The 23,982-nt window shown below is 38.9% G+C and overlaps 3 protein-coding genes across 5 annotated transcripts in view; 1 reads left to right on the top strand and 2 right to left on the bottom strand.

Moving 5' to 3' along the window:
* ntrk2a (neurotrophic tyrosine kinase, receptor, type 2a) overlaps nt 1-4,110 on the bottom strand; it is a 77,888-nt gene extending 73,778 nt beyond the window's left edge. The window contains exon 1 of the mRNA XM_007237422.4: nt 3,538-4,110. Within this exon, the coding sequence (XP_007237484.2) occupies nt 3,538-3,749 (212 nt within the window). The 5' untranslated portion in view covers nt 3,750-4,110. The remainder of the gene's footprint in view (nt 1-3,537) is intronic.
* A 3,284-nt stretch (nt 4,111-7,394) lies between these two features.
* Nucleotides 7,395-13,077, bottom strand: rmi1 (RMI1, RecQ mediated genome instability 1, homolog (S. cerevisiae)). Its single transcript, XM_007237426.4, has 2 exons — nt 12,810-13,077; nt 7,395-10,637 (listed from the first exon to the last, which is right to left on the bottom strand). The coding sequence occupies exon 2, from the start codon at nt 10,603-10,605 to the stop codon at nt 8,824-8,826; it is 1,782 nt and encodes a 593-aa protein (XP_007237488.3). The 5' UTR covers nt 10,606-10,637; nt 12,810-13,077; the 3' UTR covers nt 7,395-8,823.
* Nucleotides 13,078-13,165: 88 nt separating this feature from the next.
* Nucleotides 13,166-23,423, top strand: hnrnpk (heterogeneous nuclear ribonucleoprotein K). Of its 3 annotated transcripts, none has more exons than XM_007237424.3 (17): nt 13,166-13,253; nt 15,014-15,081; nt 15,190-15,292; nt 15,884-15,981; nt 16,073-16,129; nt 16,728-16,771; nt 17,762-17,834; nt 17,940-18,053; nt 18,159-18,287; nt 18,384-18,697; nt 19,792-19,839; nt 19,954-19,999; nt 20,341-20,353; nt 20,819-20,848; nt 20,957-21,024; nt 21,770-21,939; nt 22,304-23,423. In XM_007237424.3, exons 3-17 carry the CDS (start codon nt 15,235-15,237, stop codon nt 22,335-22,337), a joined length of 1,296 nt encoding a protein of 431 aa, XP_007237486.3. In that variant the 5' UTR covers nt 13,166-13,253; nt 15,014-15,081; nt 15,190-15,234; the 3' UTR covers nt 22,338-23,423. The 3 variants fall into 3 exon arrangements, with proteins under 3 accessions (XP_007237486.3, XP_049341817.1, XP_049341818.1); XM_049485860.1 differs by having other exon boundaries at nt 20,305-20,353; XM_049485861.1 differs by lacking the exons at nt 13,166-13,253; nt 15,014-15,081; nt 16,728-16,771 and having other exon boundaries at nt 20,305-20,353.
* The last annotated feature ends 559 nt before the right edge of the window (nt 23,424-23,982 follow it).

Below are 23,982 nucleotides of genomic sequence, written 5' to 3'. Positions count from 1 at the left end.
ACCTGAGCAGCATGTGTACATTCTGAATAGTGTTTACAGGCACACACACACACACACTCACGCTTACACACTAAGAAAAGTAAGTACAGATTTGTACCTAAAAGAGTACAAAGCTTGTCGCTGGGGCTGTACCTTATATTGAGGTACAAAAAAGTACCTTTCAGTGAAAGTCCTTTTTTGTACCCATGTTTTTTATGCCAGTATAGATTATAAAGATTATAAACATTATCATCAACTAAATATGTGTCAAGAATTTCATGATGCAAAATTGTCTGGCTTTCAAATAAAAAAATGTGCAAATAAAATATATATTGTTTATTAGTACAGTGGTACAGAATACTGAATGTACCTTTTGGCTGGTGAAATGGTACAAATTCGTACTTATTTCTGTTAGGAATGACTTTGTACTTCAGAGGGAACAAATCTGACCCTGTAAAGACCAATATTGTACCTTTGAGGGTACAATTATGAAGAGTGTACCTTTGAGTACAAAAAAGTACTCATATCGTACCTCTGTTTTTTAGAGTGTACACTTTACAGTCAGCATCTGCATCTTACTGACCCAATCATCAGGGGCGTAGCAGCAAATTCTGGGCCCTGTACACTCGCAATGTCAGTGGGCCCCTATCAAGTACATGAAGAACGTGAGCAAAAAAGCGGTATTTATCTAAAATAAAAAGCATTAATAAAGTTTTAAGCTACAATCTCTGGCAAAAATATATGGCAAAAATCATGATCACAATTATTTTTGATTAATATTGAGATCACAGTTATTTAACATGATTATTAATTGGCTTTGGTAACATCATGAATTTATTGAGCGTTGATAATAGCTTTTAAGCACTGCACTGCAATGCTAAGGCTTTTTACCAGACAAAAATAATCAATTGCTTTATTGCTTAATATATTACTAGTGTGTACTCGCACCTACAGAGATATTGGTAGGCTATTTACATGTTGATATATGCAGCAGAAATATTGCTAGGTGGATCATTTATTAAGTCTCAGCACTGTTTCTCTTTCAGCTCTGCTGTGTTAGTAGACAATAGGCTATAGCACACGCACTGAACCAAAATAATAACTTACTTATAAATTAAAATAAATCTCTCTCTCTCTCTCTCTTGAACCAACATACCAACGTAAGGGGGAGTTTCTAAGACCGGTTAATGTCGATATCTAACCTTACGCGGCTCAGAATGACCTTTATTCTTACAGCAGCAGCAGCCTGGTTGGTAATTTGCTATGCTAACGGCTTCACGTGAGCATACAGACATCAGCAGCAGCTGTGTGGAGAGGACTACATTAACTTTAATTACACTTAGCATAACAAGCAAACTCTGTTCACCTTTGGGAAAGAAAGCCGTCAACAGCTGCCTCCCCTCACTCTGCCTTCTTTCTTTCTTCTTCTGATAACCTGATTTCTGTTTTAGGGGCAGCATGAAGTCTCTAACCCCCCCAGGTCATTTAATCTGGGCTCACTGACGGTACACCTGTAGCCGGGTCGCTGTCGGGCGGACCAAACCATCTTGCGCCTCCAGGAGGGGGCTCCCAGAATGTCCCATATGTTGAGAGGACTGTAACTAAAGTTAATTCTCTCAGTAGATGTTATCAATAATTTTTGATAGATTAATTAATAAATAGTTAATTAGAGGGCCCAATTCAATAATAAAAATACCACTAAAAATAAATGAATAAATCAGGATTTTTATGGGCCCCTCTCCCTACTTGGGCCCTGGGTAGTCAGGTCCACTTTTCCCCCCACTACCACGCCCATGCCAATCATACTGCATTGTGTTCACCTCTACCTGAAGCAGACAAAACCTGAAGCATGCTGGTGAAACAAAGCTCAGCTGTGCAGTCATGCAGCTGCTTTTGCAAAGGCCGGTGCACACACCATTCACACATTACCTGTGTGAGGCAGTTTCCCAGACAGGGATTAAGCTCAGTCTTGGGCTACAAAACATGTTGAATTGAGATTTTCTGCAGAAAACAAAGTATAGTCTACGACTTAATAACCTGTCTGGAAGACTGACCCAATATCTCTCACAATTTAGTCGTATTTAAAATGATTAATTATTATCTTAAAGTAACAACGTAACATCTTTCAAAATTCAGACTTATTTCAAAAAATGATTCTTTGGTTCAGTTTCCCAGACAGGGATTAAGACGAGTCTTGGACTACACAGCATTTTAAATTAAGATTTCCCATTGAAAGGAAAGAATAGTCTACAACTAGGCTTAATCCCTGTCTGGGAAACTGACCCAATATCTCTCACAATTTAGTCATATTTAAAAATGATTACTTATTATCTCAAAGTAACAACTTTTTCAAAAAAATAATCTTTGGTTCAGTTTCACAGACAAAGATTAAGACTAGTTTTATTTTAGCATTCTAAAATTTTCAATTAAAGTTCCATTAAAAGGAAATTATAGTCTACGACTAGGCTTAATCCCAGTCTGGGAAACTGAGCCAAAAAAAAAAAAACATTATCGCATAATAATGATGAATTATCTCAAAGTAATGAATTAATATCTGTTGCCATTTTGACTTATTTTTTTCAAAATATTGACTAAATATGTTGGTTTACCGAACAAAGATTTAGCCTAATCCTACACTACATATAAAAAGTTTGTTTGAAAAAAAAAACAGATATGTTATTCTTCAAACATATCTATATCTTTTTCAGAACAATGTACAGTCCAAGACCTAACCTGTCCAGAAAATTAACAACATATCTCAAAATTTATTACGTTATAGCGCAAAATTATGAATAAATCTGGGTGGTTACCTAGACTTTCACAGATATAGTCTACAAAAATATAGTCTTACATCAAGACTTTTCTAAGGAAAACCGGCCCAAAGTCACTCACAATTTAGTCATATTTTAGATTTGTATGACTTACCATCCCAAAGTAACAACATAACATCTCTCCTATACAGTGATTAATCCTAGGTTTGGACTACACATTATTTTGAAGGGAGAAAACGTAATGTAGGACTAGGCTTAATCCCTGTCTGGGAAATTGAACATTTACCCTATCCTTAAATGTCCTAATATCTCTCAGAATTAGACTTATGTGAAAACAATAACGGATTATATTAGATGTTTGTCTTAATATCTCTTGAATGTTAGCCGTATTTATCTCTAAATAAAAATATTGTCTTAATAAATATCGAATTTATTTATTTTTTCTAAAAACTTGAATGAGACTTTCTGAAAAGACTTTAGGCTATGACAAAGACGCATATGCGTCAAATCTGTGTGGAAACTGGTCTTTATTTCAACATCAGTAGAACTTTCTGGAAAGTCAGTCAGTGGCTAACGTTACTTCAGCATATATTTTATACAAATTATATTTATAACGTCAGAAAGACAGTGTGCCAGTTACTAGGAGTTACTGGACAGGTGAGCGTTAAGACGCTCCTCCACAGCTAAACACCTTCATAACATCTCAGCTTAACATCTCTCACCTCAACTTCACTAACAGCGAGCACACAGACAGACAGACAGATTGACTGACCCCGCGCGCACTTACATGTCCGTGACGTTTTCCATCTCGGGCTCGGTGAGCGCGGGGAACGCCGTCAGGCTGCGCTCCGGGTCGGCGCACGAGAGCCTGAAGCCCGCGCACGTGCACGCAGCCGGGCACGCGGCGCCTGGCCTCCAGAGCGCGGAGAGCGCGGCGAGCACGCAGCAGAGCCCGCGGGCAGCCCAGCGCGAGCCCCGCAGCCGTGTCGCGTGCTGCATGTCCGCGCGCGCGCCTCCGGGAGAATACGACTGACGGGGTTTTAGTTCAATCCAGCCGCGCAGAGAATAAAAACAGCGTCAGAACTAAAAACCCAGAAATCCCGTCTCGCGCTGCGCTGCTGTTTCTTTCCCCCGTCTGGGTTTGTTGTGCTTTTAGAGCTCGCGGCGGACAGAGCGCGAGACGATGGGGAATAACGAGGGCTGTAGTTAGTAGTCCGTGTGAGGAGAGAACATCCGTGCGCGCGCCACAGAGCGTGTGTGTATGTGTGTGTGACAGGGAGATGAGTGAGCGCGCGCGCGTGTGTGTATGTGTGTTTGGGAAAGGAGCACAGCGGAGAGGAGGGAGAAGGAGGTGGAGGATGAGCGCGCGGTATCGATCGTGGACGGCGCGCGCCTGACGCCACGCGCTGCTGCAGCGCTCCGCGCGATAACGCGTCATTATCACAATACCACTACCACTGTACCTCTCGCATAACTCATAACTTCAAATGACTTTAACGAATGATTTTCTCTTTTGTGACCATTTATCATATTTTTAGGATTCCAGACTACACACAAATCATATTTTCTTATAATGCATAATGTCTTTTTTGTTTTTCTGCATGCATGCTCGCACAGCTTTTGCTAAAACTGACTAAACATTTGATGGTGGTTGATCTAGAGTTGCATACATTTAGAATTCTTCGTGGTGACTTTGTTTTGCTTTAAATAAATGTTTTGATTATTCTCTTACATTTTTAATGAATTCCCCATATTTCTTCCATTTTTCCCAATTTATGGAAGGCCAAATTTCCAGCCTCAGTCCCTAGTGATGCCCCTCAAGGCCAGAAGGGTGAAGACTGACACTTGCTTCCACTGTGAGGCACGTGTGAAGCCAACCACCACTTCTTTTTGAACTGCCACTGATACGCAGATGTAAAGTATGGTAACATGTACTTATGTGCTAAAATGCTCTGTCTGTATCTCTTGGATTATTTTTTTTTTTCTCATACTTCCACTTTTACTTTAATACATATTTTCAATGAGTTTAGTACTTTTATCCAATACACTTTTTGATGCCTGTTATGTATTATTACTTGCTACAATTATAAAAATGTTAGCAATCATTCCAAACCCACATTATCACTGCCAGAGCAGTAGATGGCAATGTCACCAGGATGATTAGGCTTTTCATCATTAATCAAGAAGACAGCTCTGTTCCCATTCTGCCTTTCGCTCTGCAAAGGTTTTTTTTACCTTAAGTGTGTTGCTTAAAGAACACTTCAACTTCTACTCAAGTCACTTTTTTAATAGATCACTTTTGTACTTTTGCTTAAAATCTGGTTCTCTAGTACATGATACTTCTCTAATGAGACAGCATCACTGGATAGCCAATGTGCTCAGAGGAAAGCACAGCGACCCAGCTCCGATATATCAGCTAACAGATGCTTGCTCTGGCAAGCACTACACTGGATACTGATGAGAGGAGAGAGTGCCATCTATCTTCCAATAATGAGAGAGAATGAGAGAAATTGTGCTGCTGATAGCATGCAAGATCTGCACCATATTTAGATGTTAAAAATCATTTTGATTAAATATTAAGTTATATAAATAATTACTGAACAGTAATTGAGTGTCTTCAGTCTCTTAAAAATGTGTGGAAAAACATTATGATGGTTGTAAATTTTGGTTGGGTTTAAACTAGCTTTGGAATGCTGGAAAAATGAACAAATTAAACACTCACTCACTCACTCGCTCACCCTCAACCGCTTTATCCCTTAAGGGTCGCGGAGGGGCTGGCGCATATCCCAGCCGGCATCAGGCGGAAGGCAGGATACACCCTGGACAGGCCGCCAATCCATCGCAGGGCAACAAATTAAACACCTAAATTATTTTTTTAAATGATAAGAAAACATACATTAAATTTATTTAAAGTTATTTACTATATATTTGTATAAAGATGTGGTCATTCAGAGTAAATATTCAAATGTATTTGTATGTGTTTGTATGAAAATGCGAACACAAAAGGCTCGTTATACAGATATTAACCATCAATACTGTAAGCTACACCGGGCGCGCGCTCACGTGCATCAGTGTTTATATGGGAGCTTTTATGAAGCGCGTGCGTGGACGGTAAACAGAGCGAGCGAGCGCGCGCAGACGCAGCGTTCCGCGACCTCCAGTCCCGGCGTGACGTGGCTTTGACGCACGAAGAGAGAGTAGAAATATAGCGGATGGGTAGGTGGGTGAGTGAGTAGGTGGGCGGGGGGATGCCTATTACGAAATCAGGTGTTTGGTAATGGGCTGTGTTGTAAGAATAATCGAATATTCCTCCAAGCTCTTTAAGTCTGTATGGATACAGGTTAATGTGATTAGAAGAGCGCACCTGGCTGATGCTGCTGGTCTAGAAACACATATCGCAGCAGCAGAGCGGGGGCACTGGGTGCACTGGCTGGGAACTGGCCGACCGTTTCATTAAGCAGTTCAGACCGTGGTCCAGACGTGCTCGGAGTGCAGTGGAAAAGACATTAATGAGAGTCAGACAGAGGCGCAGTCCTGTGCTGCCGCCTGCTGCTCACCGTGGAGTAAAACACCCCTGACTACCCCACCACTCAGTCCTGCTCGCTCAGAGATATTCAGTTTTTTTGAAGTATAGAAAAGGAAACTATTGAGCAACTTTATTTGAATGTCTTATTGTATCCGTTTTTTGCACGAGATTTGGCTTTATTTCTCAATGAAAAATTGATCAGCTGTGCTATTACACTTACATAACATATACATTTTTTTCATAATGGGAAAATACAGCTCTGGGAAAAAAGAGACCACTTAAAAATGATGAGTTTCTTCGATTTTACCAAATTTGAAAACCTCAAAGGGAAATGAATGATCACAAGCCATCAATCTGAACTGCTTGATTTTTTTTGCACCAGGAGTGGCAAAAAGTTATCCAAAAGCAGTGTGTAAGACTGGTGGAGGAGAACATGTCAAGACGCATGAAAACTTGGTTATTCCACCTAATATTGATTTATGAATATGAACTTGTTTTCTTTGCATTTCTTATTTTCTGAAAATAAACACTATTATTTGGAATTTGGGAAAAATGTACCTATACCTATGAAAAGCAATTTTTTTTTTGTATTTGGTAATCAAAGAAAAAAAATGGAAGTACATCACTTCTGAGTTGCTTTTTCAATGTTTCAAACTCTCCCAAAAAAGTTAGCAAAAAGAAAGTTCGACAAAATTATAAGTTCTAAAAAACTTCATAATACTACTGCTTTTACTACTGTTGATGTGCAGTGCAGCAGCCATCTTGGATTCTAAGCTTGGGGTTGGTAAAACTCTTCTAACCTTCCTGACATGAAATTCAACTTGGAGCATTATAGTTGACTAAAAATTTCTACACAAGAGATCAAATGGAACACAGCATTAATTATTTATTTGTCTCTGAGAGAAATCAAATAATGATTTGGCCATTATGTTCAGGTGAGGAATTTAATGTTGAACATTGACCAATTCTGTGGTATTTAATATTGTGACATTGTGATACTGGGTTAAAAAGGACACCTTAAAGCAATGAAAATCCTTAACTGTGCAAGGCAGAGGACCTCCAGAACTACATTTGGTAAATCACTAGTGTATGACAAATTCAGAACAACACTGACAGCATTTAATTCAGTTTATATTTTTATTTAGGTAATATTCAACAAGTAAAAAGTAATACATTTCGATTTTAAACATTGTAGTCGGCAAGTTTGACCTAACTGCAACATTACTAAAGCCAGTCTCAACTGAGACACAACAAACGAGACAGATGAAAGTAAAGTTAGGAAATTAAGGTTTAGGCATTAAAAGTATACTGAAAGAGAGACTCAGCTGTCTGAGCGTCTCCCCTAATGCCAGTTTGATCTCTGTGAATGCCACAGCCATCTGTGCCTAGGAGTTCCTAAACCTTTGCTTGTTTGTGGGTGAATAGAATGACCTTCCTTCTCCCCAATCACAATAAGCACTGCTAGTCAACATAAATGCCTGTTAGCTCTTTTAACAGAACTGACAGAGAGCTTATGCAGGTATAGATGAAATAGAATAAAAAATTAAGTTATAAAAATATATTTTAAAAAAATATTCTTAAAAGCTTCTGATCTAGAATATGTTCTTGTCAGAATGGTTACAGGAAATAAGTGGAGACTAAATCACTGACAAACTATGAATACAGGTCCTGATTTTTCAGGAAGTTTACCCTTTAGGAGAAATAAAAGTAAATCTAGAATCCAGGTATGTTGGAACAATGGGACAATGTTAGATAATTAATTGCCTTTTAAAGATACTGAAGCACCTTTATCATTCTTTGATGTACAAAAACAGTATGTTTACATCAATAATACTGATTAAATGTTTAAGACTATAACCAATATAATCTACTAGCAGGAGGTAGAGGGAAGTGTGTAAAAGTGTGAAATGTGACAAAAAAATACCAGATTTCAAAAATTTGAACTGAATAAAAAAAGATTAAATAATTTAAAGAAAATGGAACCCTGAACAGCCACAGACTTCAAAATTGCCTCAGTCAGATAAACAGCACTTAGAACTGCAGGTCTAAAAGGATGTAAATGTCCTATAATGGAAATGAACTAAACAAATTAAACAAAGAACTGAAAAGACCAGTTACTTTTGTATACACTAAAGAAACAGACATCTTGAACTTAACAGCAATTTTGCATAGCACTGTTTAAAATCCTTTTGAGCCCGGCTGCAAACAATGTAATTCGTCCTGTTTAATTGGATAAGGTGCAGCATTTTGATTATATAGCACTGTGCTAAGTACAGGAGGTATATATGAATAACAATTTGAAGCATACTATGTATGGTGAATATATTTTCACTATATCACTCAGCCACGGACATAAATATGCATTCAAATGTACTAATAACTTTAAATTATTTGGAGTCGCATTACAGACTGCCTGGTTGCCCATGCACCCCTGTAATTCATTGTGAAATTCAAATTTCCTCCACCAATTCAAATGTGAATCTGAGTTGACACTATTAAAAAGCAGTTACTTAAGTTTAGGATTTTAATGAAGCACCAAATAAAATGTTAACTCCTTCTCTCTGTGACTCTCCTCTGTAGCTCACAGAACTCTCTGTCTGCCAGAAGATCTGTCTTTAATACCACGCATTTCCCTGATGGCTCTAACTGAACGCTCATCACACAACACATATCCACCAGCTCCCTCTGACAGTTCTGTATCCCAGAATCAACCACTCTACGCTTTGCTGGGTCCTTCCTTAGCACTTTGGATTCTGCTGCTGAGAAGCCAATCAGATTAGTCAGCAAAGCGTCAGAGAGATCCACGTCCAGATATCCAGTGCCATCTGATATGGTGGCCCCGAGTTTCCATTCCCCACCACTGCAGCGCAGGTTTCCAACTAGAGTGACTATAAAGGCCTGAAGTCGCACCACTTGAACGATAGAGGGAGGCCAAGTGCCATTTTGCAGAATGCACAGGTAGTTGAGGAGAGACATGTCTGCTTTAATGTTAGGCTTGTCTGTAGAAACATGTGCTCCAATCTGAGGGCTGGTAAAGATAGAATCAAATCTGGGAATCTTTGGATCTGGGGAAGTGAGAGAATCATCTGAAGCACCTGCATCAGCCATTTGATTGTATATTTTTGATCCCACAGAATGACCGTTGGACTTATTGACATTTGCTCCAGAAGCAAAACTGAGGTGGCTTGGTCCTCCACCTTGGTTGACTTGTCTATCTGAGCTTGGGGCAGCATGCCGTTCTCCCATCCCATCATATTCCATACCTCCATTTGTTGGCAAGACCTTCATTTCTGTAGGCGTCATGATGCTGTCCAGTTCCTCCATTGGAATGTCATCAAAGTCCTCTGGGACATTATCAAAGTTCTCTGGAACCTCGTCAAAATTCTCTGGAACCTCATCAAAGTTGTCGGGAATATCATCAAAGTTATCTGGAATATCATGGAAGTCCTCATCGGAAGGTTCAACTACATTCCGGCTAATAGAAGCAGGTGTCGCATGGTGGGAAGGTTCCAACTGATAGCTACGAGACCAGTCAGTTCTGACAGAAGCTTGTGAGGCCAGGCTGCCACCATTGCTGTCATAACCACTGTCCAGAGTGGCCCCACCTAACTGAGGCTCCCTTAAAGCTTCCACATCTGCAAGCAGCTCTTGATCATCTGGTTCTGCTTCTTGCGGATGATTTTCCTCAGGCAATCCTAGGGTTCTGCAAAGTAACTTTGACTGGGAATGCCTCTCCACAAGCTGCTCCACTTCCCCACCCAGAACTCTTACATTTTCCGCCTTCAGCAACAACACCCCAAGACGTACCACCACGGTTCCCGCCACCTGGAGCTTGGTGCCTGGAGGAAGACTTGTATTAAGGGCTGGGATGGGCCGGTATTCCATGCCCTCCAGGCTCTGGACCCCATCGGTAAGCTGCAGCATTAGCATGCGTGTGGGCTTGGCCTCCCACGGCTTCTGAGTGGCCTGAGTCACAGCAGTGACCTGCTCATTGGTGCAGTCAGAACCACGGACTCGCTGCAGCTGAGAGTAGGCTGGCTGGCTGACGTCCAGCAGGGAGTCCAACTGGAGGCAGTAGCAGCCATTCAATTCCATCTTCTGGGCCTCTGAAATGCAGGCAGGCAGTAAAGGATGGGCGAGGTCTCTTAGGTCCGTGAGTAGCCACTGGTCCAGAACCTGCTTGTTGAGTTGGGCTTGAGGCACGGCCACACCTCCTGCCTCCTCTAGCACCCATTCCACACAAGCTTCAAGCCACGTTTGAGGCACCTGAATTTGCCATGAGGAGCGTAGCCAAGCCTGGGTAACCTGGGCATTACCTGCTGCTGGCATGTTCTTGCTAACCACCGGAACAGCTCCCAGTTCTAAACACACGATGAATTGCAAAAATTAATTACATCCCAAAATGACACTGTTCATTCACACACTGAATGCAATCAAATCACATAGCAAGGCTCCACTCTAATCTAATGGAAACGCTTCCATTTTTAGACAAACAAAAGAAAAAACACTATTTTTTATATCTTTAAATTTCAGAGGAGACTATGAATGAGCCGGTGCTTTTGTTCATACAGTGCACTCAGTACAGCAGTGCCAGGACAACTTTTTTGTCTTATTTTAAAACTCTGGCTTAATTAGTAGGGGGGTGGTACTAAGACACATACTGCTTAAATCAGATTAAAATATCAAATAAATATTTAATACCTATGTATCTGTATATTTATTAAATAAATAGATATATATGCATAAATTAAACGTTCATAGTATAAAGTAAATATACACCTTTTCGTATATATTTGGAAATATAAATAATTATAAGAATATCTGTAACAGTTGTAAGACTTGAAATAATTAATAATAAAAGGGTTAGTTGTTTGTATTATTGCCATCAATTACGGTTTATGTTATTAACAAACCAGTAATGATAAGAGATGAATGAAAAGTTTATTTCATTTATTTATTTATTTACTTTATAATTTCATGATACCATGTAGATCTGGGAGGTTAATCAAGAATTACTGTTTTAATGTGATTTTCAAAATTGGATAAGTCAAGTCAAGAGGATTTTATTGTCCTTCCATCTGAGTACAAGTACACACAGTGTGTACCGCAGTAGGTAAAGTTTTTTTTTGATTAAGTAAAATCTGTTTTCTTTAAAAGGGTATAATTGCCTTATTTTGCTATTATATCATACATATTATTCTTTTATATCAGTGGCATTTAAATAATCTTAAAATGACAATGATATTGTTTAGCGCAATCATTTTTGTGATGATATATCGTCCACAAAATATTGTTATCGAGACAGTACAATAAATACAGCAAACATGAGACTGTTTAACAGACCCAATACAGTCTATATGTGTGTGGTGAAGTTAAGTTGCAGAGATATGTAACTTACTGTAATATACAGGACATACAGTCAGCATAGGTCTGCAGTCACTGAGGTGGAATAGAATTAGCAGCAAATATTGCTGATAAAGACAGTTTTAGTCTCTGTGTTGAGTGCGTATAGAGTGATAGGGAGGTTTCAGGAAAGTCTTTGTGTTGTGTGTAAGGAGTGGTGGGGGTGTTTCAGTTCAGTGAGTGTGTGGGGTGGGGTGAGCGTTGGGGGGAGGGTCATTTGAGATAATGAAGTATGCACATCAGATCTTTGCATCTAATTTAGAAGCTGCCAGAAGGACTCTATTGGTTCTATTGGAAACCTCTATATAAAGCAGTTTTTTCATATTTTACACTTTTCCTTAACTCAAATAAAAGGATAGTATGTTTGCAATGTGTTTAATATAAAAGCTGCATGTAAGGTTAAAGGGGGTTGGTTATTTAAGCAATAATAGTCTCATGTATTTTAAATTATTAAATACACGAGAGGGAGTGCTATAACGTGTAATATTGACACTGCTGTTGTGGGGTCATAGGCACGAACCTCGAGTGTATTATTGCGATTATACCACAGTTCCTTTATCACTGTTTATTGTAAGATTTAAGAGTTAAAGAGGACCAGAAAATACGATCTGTTTGGTTAATAAAACTCTGCAAGTTAAAATAGTTCCATTGCTGTTCTATTTGTAGCTGGGCTGTTTGGCTTGTAAGCGCTGCATCGTTTCTAGGTTACCTGTATGTGGCAGAGTAATACATGGAGCGCTTCAGTTATAGTGCATTACTGGTTGATAACAGCACTCATAGAACGCCTCTCAGCCAATCAAATTGCAAGATCGGAACTAACTGTGTGGAATTATATTTATTAAAAAATAAATTAATACATTTAAAAAATTAAATTGAATGTAAAGGATGTAACTTCATAATCATAACTTCAGTTCAATTGACCAAATAATCTATAGATTAACATTTATTGTTAGCTAGGTTATATCCGATGGGTACAGCCCTAAATGCATATAAAATAACTCGAATTAAATACAAATATATTTTAGAATGAATAAAAAAACATTAGCAGGCTATCAAAAGACTTGTAGTCTGTTTTACATTTTTAATGCAAACTTCTATCAGAACCAGTAGTTAGCAGAAAGCATACTCACATCAGCTCAACTTCAGCAGATGTTGCTGTTTTAATCTGTGGCTTCAAGTTTCCCAACGACTCAGCTAACGTTACAAAGCTAAAGCTTTTGAGGAATTAAACGCTTGGTTTAATGGTTTACAGTCTCTCTGACGCGTTCTGTAGTCCTGAAACACAACTTTAATCAGAAAACAGAACAGATATCATACCCCCATTACTGAGGTACAGAGCAACATCCTTACAACCGAACCTCCTGATCAGCGTGGGTGGGAAATTAAGATTGACGGCTCGTTTGTCCAATCGTCACGTTACTGCCCACCCTCTGTTAAGCTTAGACCAATGAAAGTGTGCTTTGTTATGGAGGGACGGGCTTTCATTGGCCAAAGCTGAAGCGGCTTTTTTTCACATTTCCTTCTCAAGTTTTTTTTTGTGCGTCGTCGTTTGTTAGGGGACGGGCGCTGTGCAGGTAGGCTGGTTACCATGTTTCTGTTTATGGATATACTTTATATGCTAGCGTTAGCTAACGTGGCTGGCTAGTTATATTAGCGTATAACGGTCTTATATTGTTCGTTTGTGCTTAGTATTGTGAATATGTGTGACCCTTGATACAGTTTATCAAATAACTAGAGTAAGGAGAGGCTAACGTTGGTGTTAGCTTCGCTAGGTTAGCTAATGAGTAGAGGAGGATAACCCAGGTCCAGAAAGTGAAAATCCATCCCAGGCTTTTGTACTAACTGCCTGGGCTAACCTGGCTGCAGCCGAGCCGCTCAGGCAGTTGGTACAAAAACCTGGGATGGATTTTTAGTTTCTGGACCTGGGTTACTCTCCTCCACTTATGAGTGGCTCCGCTTGTGTTAGCAGGCTCGATAGCGTTAGCTGAAGTGTTTGGTTTTTTAGCTGTTTGTTCGTCTGAAATCAACTTCACTTTCAATTATTTTGCGTTTTACGTTAAAGGACCAACCTAATCTAGCTAGTTATAAGTAAGTGAAGCACTAATGTAAGTAGCTAGCTAGTTTTATGTCTGCGGCAATAGCACTCACATAATGTAAAGCAAGAGGAAGTTAGCTTAGCTAGGTTAGACAGCTAGCTTGACTTAGCTAAGCTAGCTAACTAGCTAAGCTAATTTAGCATTAGCTTGAGCCTTCTATTGTTACTGAGGCTGGCTTGTTGCTCAGCAGCTGGGTGCTCTCACTGGGCAAAGAATGCGTTTAACGCAGAGCAACTTATTAACAATAATATTTATTTAATATTTCGTTTACCTCGTAAATTATTGTGGCTCCGTTTTAAAGCTTTGAATTATTTAGGGGTTCGAAGTTAAAAAATGGAACAAGTTGAGCTTACTAGCTACTGAAATCAGGTAACTTAGTTACTTCTTTCTTTCATGTTTCGTTTTAACATAGATAGGTTGGCTACCTATATCTATTTATATCTATTTAGCTAACGTTAGCTCTGTGACTATTCTTTAGGTATTTTTTTAGATTTTTATTTTAGCTGTGTGGAGGTAAGAGTAGCAGCTGTGAAACCCCTTGATATCTGAATGAATAACTTCCGTGTTCCTTGGAATGTTAGCTTACTAGCTAGTTAGCTAGCTTCCTGTTGTGTGATTATTTGTTATATCTCTCAAATTTACAATTGTAGCTTGGCTAGAATATGCGGCTTTGAAATAAATGAGAGACCACTTCAGTTTCTGAATCATCTTCTCTGATTTTGCTATTTATAGGTAACTGTGTTAAATGTTTGAGTTAAATGAACGTTGTTGTTTTTATTCTATAAACTACGGAATATTTCTTCCAAAATCCAAATAAAAATATTGTCATTTAGAGCATTTTTTTGCAAAAACGAAAAATGACACATCAGTATTCATGAAGTTATAAAAGTTCAGAAATCACTATTTGGTGGAATAACACTTTTTTAATTACAGTTTTCATGGATCTTGGCAGGTTCCCCTCCACCAGTCTTGCACACTGCTTTTGGATAACTTTATGCCACTCCTGGTGCAAAAATTTCAAGCAGTTCAGCTTAGTTTGGTGGCTTGTAATTGTCCACCTTCCTCTTGATTATATTTCATGGGGTTTTAATTTACTAAAATTGAAGATTTATTAAGTGCTCTCTGTAGATATTTATTGCATTTGAAATTTGAGAAGACATTGTGAGATCTTTATTAGCTAGTGTTTTATTATTTCCACATTTCCTGTATACATCTCTACTTATTGTTTCCACTTCTAGTTGCAGATCTTGTGGGTGCAATTACTGCCAGACAAAAGTGACCTAACCAATTTGGCACATAATCTGTGGTAATGTGTTTATTTTATTTTATTTATTTACATAACTGGATAAAATTATTTGCCAACTTTCTTTACAGAGCTCCCAAGTTTACCTGTTTTCATGCTCTTTACTTACAGAGGGACTGTTGGGCAGTTCATCACTGCAGGTAGTGTAGACCGATAATGGACACAGAAAACGATCAGCAGGAAGAGGAGACCACTTTCAGCCCGGAAAGCAACGGTAAAATATTGGATTAGACTGTTTTGATAAAAGAGGTTGTGTTATGGGCTGTATTGATTTAACGATCTGAAATCGTGAAAGACTCTAATACTGCCAGCTGTTGTTGGGTATCTATTGATATAAAAAAGTGGGGCGCACACACACAAATCTGCTAATTACTAGTCTTTTTCAGAAAGATGTTTTTGTGCTTGCCTAATCGTATTCAGACCTGTACAGCGCATAGAGCTAATACATGTCAGGTTTGATCCATATGCTTTTTTTTTTTTTTTTTTACCCCCAGCTGAATGGGGTTTTAGTGATCACTTGTCCTGAACGTGTGTAATTCCTGGCGTCACTCTCAACTACTAATGTGAACAAGTCCCTATAATGCAAATGCTTGGTGTGTACATACTCAGTATGAGATGTAAAACATCTGTTAAATGGAACGCCTAAGCACATGCTAATGCAGTTTTTAATTTGCATTGCGTGAATTCTCTTTTTCTGTTTCCTCCATAGAATTTGTTAGTCTATTCACTGCTCACAAGTTTCATATCGTCCAATTATATTTCAACAAGTTACTGTAGTTCATTGTAGTTTGTGTTTTTTGCCCAGGCAAGCGTCCTGCGCAGGATATCGATGACAAGCCGGACTATAAACGCTCTAGAAAGTCTGATGAAATGGTGGAGCTGCGGGTATTGCTCCAGAGCAAAGTGAGTGTTTTTACCCTGGCTTGCAGCACAATGTATTGTAACTAGTTGCTGTGTTTTAACATGGACTTGTTTGCTTGTCCCTTTTATCCAGAATGCAGGAGCTGTTATTGGAAAGGCAGGCAAGAACATTAAAGCTCTGCGCACAGATGTGAGTACATGACTATCTAGTTTTTGGCCATAGCATAGCAGTTCATGTGCATTTGCGCATATGTATACAGGGGCTGTAAACTGTGATGGCCACACAGTATTTTACCATGCTAATATTGTTTCAAACACACTTCTACTTATCAGCTTTGCCACCCTGTCCATAATTGATATTTAAGATATTTTAATTCCCTTGATTTCAAAGTGAAGAATCATGTACCTGTAAAGTAAAATTTAAGTAATTAATGAACCAAAAGTATTTTATTAAAGGCCAAAATAGATGCTCATTGCTTTCTTCTTGTCCTGTCCTCATTTCTCCTCCAATATATGAGAGTATGAAATCGCAGTGAAATTATTTACAATTAAAAATGTACTCCTCTTCCACTCCCTCTCCCCTTTTTCCTTGTTTTTGTTTTTATTTGTTATTTATTTCTGGCCAATTCCCATATTCTGGATCGACTTGTCCCGCCCACCTGCGTTGCCGCCTGACCTCCTGACTCCCTGGTTGGCCCCGCCCATAATCGTGCCCTCCCTATTGGGCGCCTTACTTGATTGACATCTGTGTGCTTGATTGCTCTGGGTGGCTGGCCCCGCCCCTGCAGTACAATGCCACTGTGTCAGTCCCAGACAGCAGTGGGCCCGAGCGGTACGTGCCACTCAGATACTCCAACCTCCAAGTACTCTCAGCATTGTTACTGCCAATACCAGTACTCTTAATAGTGTCCTTTATACCAGAATACTCCCTACTGCCATAAGCAACCACTCATATGTTATGGTTACAATATTATTAGAAGTGCTATAATGTTATGCAAAATGCCTGTGCTGCCATCTGTCATCTAACGACTCCCTCCCTTTTCAAAGGTGCTATTTCTCTTTGTCCTCACCCAAAGAGATCAGAAACCTTCTTATAAAAGTACATAGTTGCAATGTTTTTTTAGTTCTATATTTAAGTACTTCTTGCTAATAATCAGATCAGTAAATAAGGGTGAAGGGCAGTGCATTGAAATCCTTCTCTCCTGTTCTGTTTGTATTGTGATGTGTTCCTTTGGTTGTTGACTTATTTTGAAAGCCCAAATGTCTGCCCGCTGCCAGTGATCCCTGCCGTGCATCTACTCTTCCCCTCACCATTTTCTCCCTCAAATCTGTCCATCTCTCTTCTAACAGTAAAGGACATCTTGCTTCACTTACTTATTTCACACCAATTCGTCTTTCTTCTCTGAATCGCTGTCTTCTTTTCCCTTACATTTGGTTCCCTCTTATTTCCCCCTCTGTCTTCTTTCATCAGAGCTAATGTGTACTAAAGCTCCCGAACACTCCTTTAATACACAGTGTGCATATCCTCTTTCCTTTCCTTCTCTTCTCCATCCTGCCTTTCCAGGAACCAGATGGAGTCTCACTTTGTTTTTGGTTTTTCTTGCTGTGCCTCATCACTCCTTTTATGTGCAGTCAAAAGCATGAGGGAGTGCATGACCACACACCTTAGATTAATCCGCTTGTGGGTAACTCTTTCATGCACACAGACAGGCTCTGGCATTAGTTAATGTAGTGTAATGCAAGAATTCCCTGCTCTCATTTAATTTTTGTTTTATGCTCTCATCTCTCACTGTGTGACACTGATTCTATTGCACATGTGAAGGATCCTGAGCATCACTGCAGAAATCCCTATTGTGGCTGAAATACTGCTAAAAATCATCCCTACATTAGAAGAGGTAAGCTTGTTTTCTTTTTCACTTCAAATGATACAATGATACAAACAATTGTAAGTGTCCATGAATATCTGAATATATGTCTTCTGTCTTGATTGATTGACACAGTATCAGCATCATAAAGGTGTGGACTTTGACTGCGAGTTGAGGATCCTGATCCATCAGAGTTTAGCAGGCAGCATTATTGGTGTAAAGGGGGCCAAAATTAAAGAGCTTCGTGAGGTGAGATTTAAAGATCATCTTCAGAAAGAACTGTTAAAGCTTCTCTGTGTCAGAACATGACATACTGAACTCCCATCTTAATGTCTCTGTGAATTATTGTTGCAGAACACCCAGACAACCATCAAGCTGTTCCAGGAATGCTGCCCTCAGTCCACTGACCGTGTAGTGTTAGTGGGGGGCAAGGCAGAGAAGGTTGTTGAGTGTATTAAGACCATGCTGGAACTCATAAATGAGGTAAAATAAACCAATGTAACTTCCTGTGAACTCATAAACAAGGGTGCTGTGAGTTTCTGATGATTTTAATTTCCATGCATTCCTTTTTAATTTTAGGCACCCATCAAAGGCCGTGCCCAGCAGTATGATCCCAACTTTTATGACGAAACGTACGACTATGGTGGCTACACCACAGTGTATGAGGACAGAGGTCGTCGTCCGATGGGAGGCTTCCCCTCTCGGGATCATGGTGGATTTGATCGTAGACCATACGATCGTGGTGGGCGTGGGGGTCACCACATGCAACACAGTAGGAGAGACTATGACGACATGAGCCCTCGCAGAGGCCCCCCTCCTCACAGAGGTGGAGGCAGAGGTGGCAGTCGTCCCCCACGGAACATGCCAATGGGACCACCCCATCATCGCAGAGGGTGAATAGGGTGCCATAGATACATCATACGCTAATTCCATTAATTTTCTCTCGAGTGTGTTCTGCAGCAAGCTTTATTTTCAGGAGCACTCCTTTTGGAGCATATTTGGAGCGAAGCAGTTGCACATATGTGTAAAACAATTTGCTATTGTGTGTGTGTGTGTACTGTATTTTTGCATTATAAGGCGCACTTTTAATGAACGTCTATTTTCATACATGAGACGTGCTGGATTTCAAGACTGCAGTTCAGTATACTCACCTCTGAGCGACGAAAGAGCTAGTGCGTCTAATGCTTATACTGCTCCAGCAGTGCTAGCCGGGGTTAACAGCAGCAACAGGCCGATAATACTCACCTCTGAATGGGGAAATAGAGGTTAACTGCTAATCTTAATACTGCTTCATCCTCTGTGCTGGAGAACTAAACTGAAACTCCTGTATAAAACCTGCAATAAATCTGTGCTTAGTGTTTCAAAATCAGGCAAAATGGTTTGTAAACTGACACAAATTGGTAATTCACTGAACTATATATATATATATATATATATATATATATATATATATATATATATATATATATATATATATATATATATATATATATATATATTCTCTGATGTCTAGTTATATGTAAGCTTATTCTGTATGCTGTAGTTGGGTGTTAGTTTTAATATGGTATTTTTTAGCCATTAAAACAGTGGCACAATTAAGTGCATTTCTGTCACTTAATGTAATCCCCTTACATTTGCACTAATGTGTTACTTTGAACAACTACATGCCTATTTTCAGATGGATTATTTACATACCTATGCCTATTCCAGTTTTGCCAGTTTAGCTCTGCTCATTCAAAACAGTTCTTAGGAGTTCAGTTTTGTTTTTTGAATGACAGTTAGAACAGGGCTGGTTTGTCCAACCAGTATAAAGAGCACTATAGAAATGACAAGCTTAATTTAAATGTTAGAATTATAGATTGGTTTGAAGATATGCATTATAGTTAGAACATACCAAGTCAAGCCTTGTTAGTAAACTTGTTTAAGTATGCATTGATTTTTTTTATGATGCGCGCTGACCGTGTATGTGTGTGTATGTGTTTTACAGAGACGACCAGTATTACAGCTCCCATCGCAGTCACTCGGATGACAGACAGTAAGTTCTTTATTGTTGTTCAGCAGCCTGTCCTGCAGCAGCACTTGGAGTACAGTGTTGGCCTTGGAAGTGTTTCTGAGCTTTTCTGACATCTGTACATTTTTCAATTGCCAGAGGGGACAGGAGAGGTAGACCCCGGGATCGTTATGGAGGCAGCATGGTGAGTACACCCTGTGATCTCGGTTCCTATTTTACTTAGCTGCATTCTTTCAGCTGCTTCTTCGTGATGAGATTTTGGGCTTGGCCTAAACTAGAAGCTATGCTATGCTAGTTCAGAAGATGGCTTCTGTAGCCAGAAGTGTCTACACACTATATGGGCAGATGGTTGCCTGAGACTGACTTCCTGTTGTTACCTGGCAACAGAAATCTAAATTACTTGTTACCATAGAAACGGAAGTGCGACTGAGCTGACTGAATGCAGGCATTGGTTTATTGTTAGTTTGCTAAAAATGGTGTTTTGTTCAGGTTTCTTACCATCTCTTTCACTCTTTGCCCCTACAGAATGATGGATATGGTAAGTGTTCATTTTGGAATATCTATGCAATAATGCGCGTTTATTTACATAATCTATTGTTGCTATTGTTCAAAAATTCTGCTTTCAAAAATGGTAATTTTAGAAGCGATTTAAACTTTTTTGATTTTGTTCCAGCGTTTCTGTTGGTCCATTTATTATAACATTTTGAAATGACAAGGTTCGCATTAAGGCAGTTTTTCAGGTAGAGATTAAACATACTCTTGGATTCCATAGCATTTTAAATGCAGGCTTTACATTGAAAGGAAAACTTTGACCCGGCCTAATCCCTGTGTGAGAAACAACCTAAAGTGTGTTTTAGTAAAATGAAATAAATGTGTATATATAAAAGGTTGCAGTTTTTGTCTGACAGCAATAATACATGTGTATGCATCTATTTATATCTTTTGTCAGAAAGAGAACAATTATTAATCATTTTTTCTTTCTTCCTTTTTAAACAAATATTAGACAACTCCTCATGGGACAGCTATCAGTCTGGTAAGTGTCCTAAACCATTGCAAATTAGTGAAATTGAATTTTGTGCTCCTGTCAATGGCAATATCTAACCAGGACATGCATTTCTTGTCTGTCTGTGTTATTGTTCAGGTGGAAGGGGCAGCTATGGTGATATGGGTGGGCCGGTGGTCACCACACAAGTGACAATTCCCAAAGATGTAAGTGTGTGTGTTCAGTTGTGCACTTATGATACGCAGTTATTTTTACAACATGACCTGAAGCCCTACAAGTAAGAATAATTGCAGCCAGGACTGGGCAATATATTGTTATTGTCTATTAGGAGTGTCACGATTCTCTAAATCCTTGATTCGATTTTATTTCCGATTTTAGGGTCACGATTCGGTTCTCGATTTTCTTTTTTTTTTTTTTTTTTTTTTTACAGCAGAGAGGCCTATGCCAGTTTTAGATTAGTCTATGGTCAGTCATTGGTTTGATTAATCGAATTTACAATATCTTATTTAAAAGGTGGGCTTGATATGTGATGCTTATATGGCTGCACCATTTGCGTAGCTCGCGTGTGCTTGCGTAGCTTAGAGGGAGGGATCTTCGATCAACTTTTTGACTTCGAGGCTCGAGACCATGACACAATTTCGATGAAATATCGAAATCGTGACACCCCTATTGTCTATACATTTAATCATTTTATACTACATAAAATACAAATATTACAATTAATGGTGCAGCATGATTTAATTCGTAAATAACCATCTTAAACAAAATTAATGCAATATGCTACATTAGTGAAATACTTAGATACACAGTTTGCTATTTACTATAATGTACAAATAATATTATGTTCTTTGTTGGTGGTGTATCGAAACGCATCAAGAAATGAATTTTTATTCACAATACCCAGTCTTAGTTGGAAAATGCAAACTGACTCTAAACCTTACTATTTCGCAGTTGGCAGGGTCAATCATTGGAAAAGGAGGCCAGAGGATTAAGCAGATCCGGCATGAATCTGGAGCATCGATTAAAATTGATGAACCACTTCAAGGTTCAGAAGATCGCATTATCACCATAACAGGAACCCAGGATCAGATTCAGAATGCACAGTACCTGTTACAGAACAGGTAAGTCCAACAGAGCCTTCTTGTCTTTCTTACTCTGTAAAGTAAGAATTATGTATAAGAAACATCACACAGTTTAAGCCATGTATATTCTGAAGCTTAGCTGTAGCAGACCCTGCACAGATGTTCGAGAGCATAATCGTAACTAAATCAGAACCAATTAAACCTGGTTAATGACTGCTTGGTTAGGTAATGTGTTTCTGACTATTATTAATCCATGCTGGAATGACTATTGACTTGAATCAAGGTGTCTGTAATGCATCAAAGAACAAAAAGCTACTGTCTTGTCACAGTGCGTTTTGAAGTTAGGATTAGCTGCTAATGACATAACAGTGGACTGACTCTCTCTTTTTCATTCTCTCCACAGTGCTCTCCATTTGCTGGGACACCACCATGAGTAACCTGTTCTGTCTCCACCTCTCTCAGGACCTCCAGCCCACTGCAGTACTACTCCAGCTCCTCCTTTCCAGCAGCGCTGCCTGACTCCTAGCACAAAATGCGTCTGTGAAATGTTTCTCCCTCATGTCATATCCTATGGAAGCTTAGATTTTGTGTGAAGACCTCTTGTTGAGTTCTTTCAGGCCAGAGGAAGGGATATATTTGGTTTGTCCTCCAAATGTCTGATCTTTAAGCATATAATCTAAATGCTTGGTATTTTTTAAAATAATTGATTTGTTACCACATGTTTTTCAGTGCTTTACAGAAACGCATTGTAGGGTTTTGCTTTTTGCTGGATGTTTGTTTTGCAGGTCCTGTGTTCTTTTGACAATTTGAAGTCCTGTATTCTGAACAGCTGTGAGCGTTTTTTTTTTTTTTTTTTTTTTTTTTTTTTGCTTTTCCTTAACCAACCACCTTGAATCAGTCCAGAATGTACACAGAAATCTTGGATTTTTTTTAATGAGTATTTTTTCCTTTTTTTTTTTTTATTTTTTTTTTTTAAACATGCTTTTTTTCTCTTTGAAGACAAATATATTGGGGTTGTAAGAAAAAAAAATATATATGTAAATATCAAGTGATTTATATGGGATACAATTACTATGTTCCCATACCTGTCCTGTAAGTGTCTTGGTCTCTCCTCTGCCGTAGAGTTTCAGGAATCAGTGCAGCTGTAAACCTGGAGAAAAGATCTTGTTGATGGTTGTGTGTTTATTATTTTTTTTTTGTTTCCTCTCTGTCACTGGGTTTATAAAGCCCAGTGTTTATTGGGTTTGCTCTACCTCTGAAAGTTTTGTAGGTCTGCCACTCTATAACGAGGCCCACAGTCGTCTTTTTTCCAGCATGTTTTAAAAGAAACAGGATATGGCATTGTGCTTTAGATTGTTGATAAAGAGCAGTAATTTTGGGGTTTCCTTCCTCTTTTTCTTGTTTTATTTTTTCATATTTTTATTTTATTTTTTTACTCAAGTTGTCTTTGAATTTTCTCTCCCAGATACATTTGTAGAGTTTTGTCATTTGTCAAAAATAATAAAATGCCAGTTTTTATGAAATTTTTTTCTGTTGCTCACTTCAAAAAATGAACAGCCTGATGTTTCTTAAAGATTGCACAGAATGCGTTTACTGAATATTTTAAGGTAGATTATACCACATTTAGTTACGACCCTGCAATGGAATTGGCTGACAGGCTGCCTATAGGACTCTACAGAGTGCCGTTATAGGTAATGTGCTGTAACCAAAGCTCTCAATGTATTATTCGGCCACATACACGTAACTTACTAACGATGCAGTGTTGGAAGCCAAACAGAGCAGCAATGGAACTATTTTAATTTGCAGGTTGTATTTTCTCATCCATTTTAACTCTATTTTTCAATATACATCGATAATAAAATTGTGGTATCACAATAATACACTCAAAGTTTGTGCTATAACGTGTAATATTGGCACAAGTGCTGTAGATTAGCACAGCAGTGCCAATATTACATGTAATAGTGTGCACCTTGAGTGTATTATTAGTGTGATTGCAGTAGGCAATCACAGTGCTGTTCTCATGTCTTCTTCTTATCCTCTGGATTTTTGTCCGGCTAACTAGTGCTGCAAATTTTGAGATAT

The sequence above is a fragment of the Astyanax mexicanus genome, chromosome 12 (genome assembly GCF_023375975.1).
Source record: "Astyanax mexicanus isolate ESR-SI-001 chromosome 12, AstMex3_surface, whole genome shotgun sequence".
In the NCBI taxonomy this organism is placed as follows: Eukaryota; Metazoa; Chordata; class Actinopteri; order Characiformes; family Acestrorhamphidae; genus Astyanax; species Astyanax mexicanus.
Note: the sequence above shows the minus strand (reverse complement) of the source record. Positions and strands in the feature narration are given on the sequence as shown.

What these genes read in the sequence shown, in the direction of transcription:
- hnrnpk (XM_049485860.1), top strand. Translation starts at nt 15,235, where the DNA reads ATGGACACAGAAAACGATCAGCAGGAAGAGGAGACCACTTTCAGCCCG. An exon ending in AAATTAAAGAGCTTCGTGAG is followed by an intron (nt 18,054 to 18,158) that starts GTGAGATTTAAA and finishes TTATTGTTGCAG; the next exon opens with AACACCCAGACAACCATCAA. An exon ending in AGTCACTCGGATGACAGACA is followed by an intron (nt 19,840 to 19,953) that starts GTAAGTTCTTTA and finishes TTCAATTGCCAG; the next exon opens with AGGGGACAGGAGAGGTAGAC.
- rmi1 (XM_007237426.4), bottom strand. Translation starts at nt 10,605, where the DNA reads ATGCCAGCAGCAGGTAATGCCCAGGTTACCCAGGCTTGGCTACGCTCC.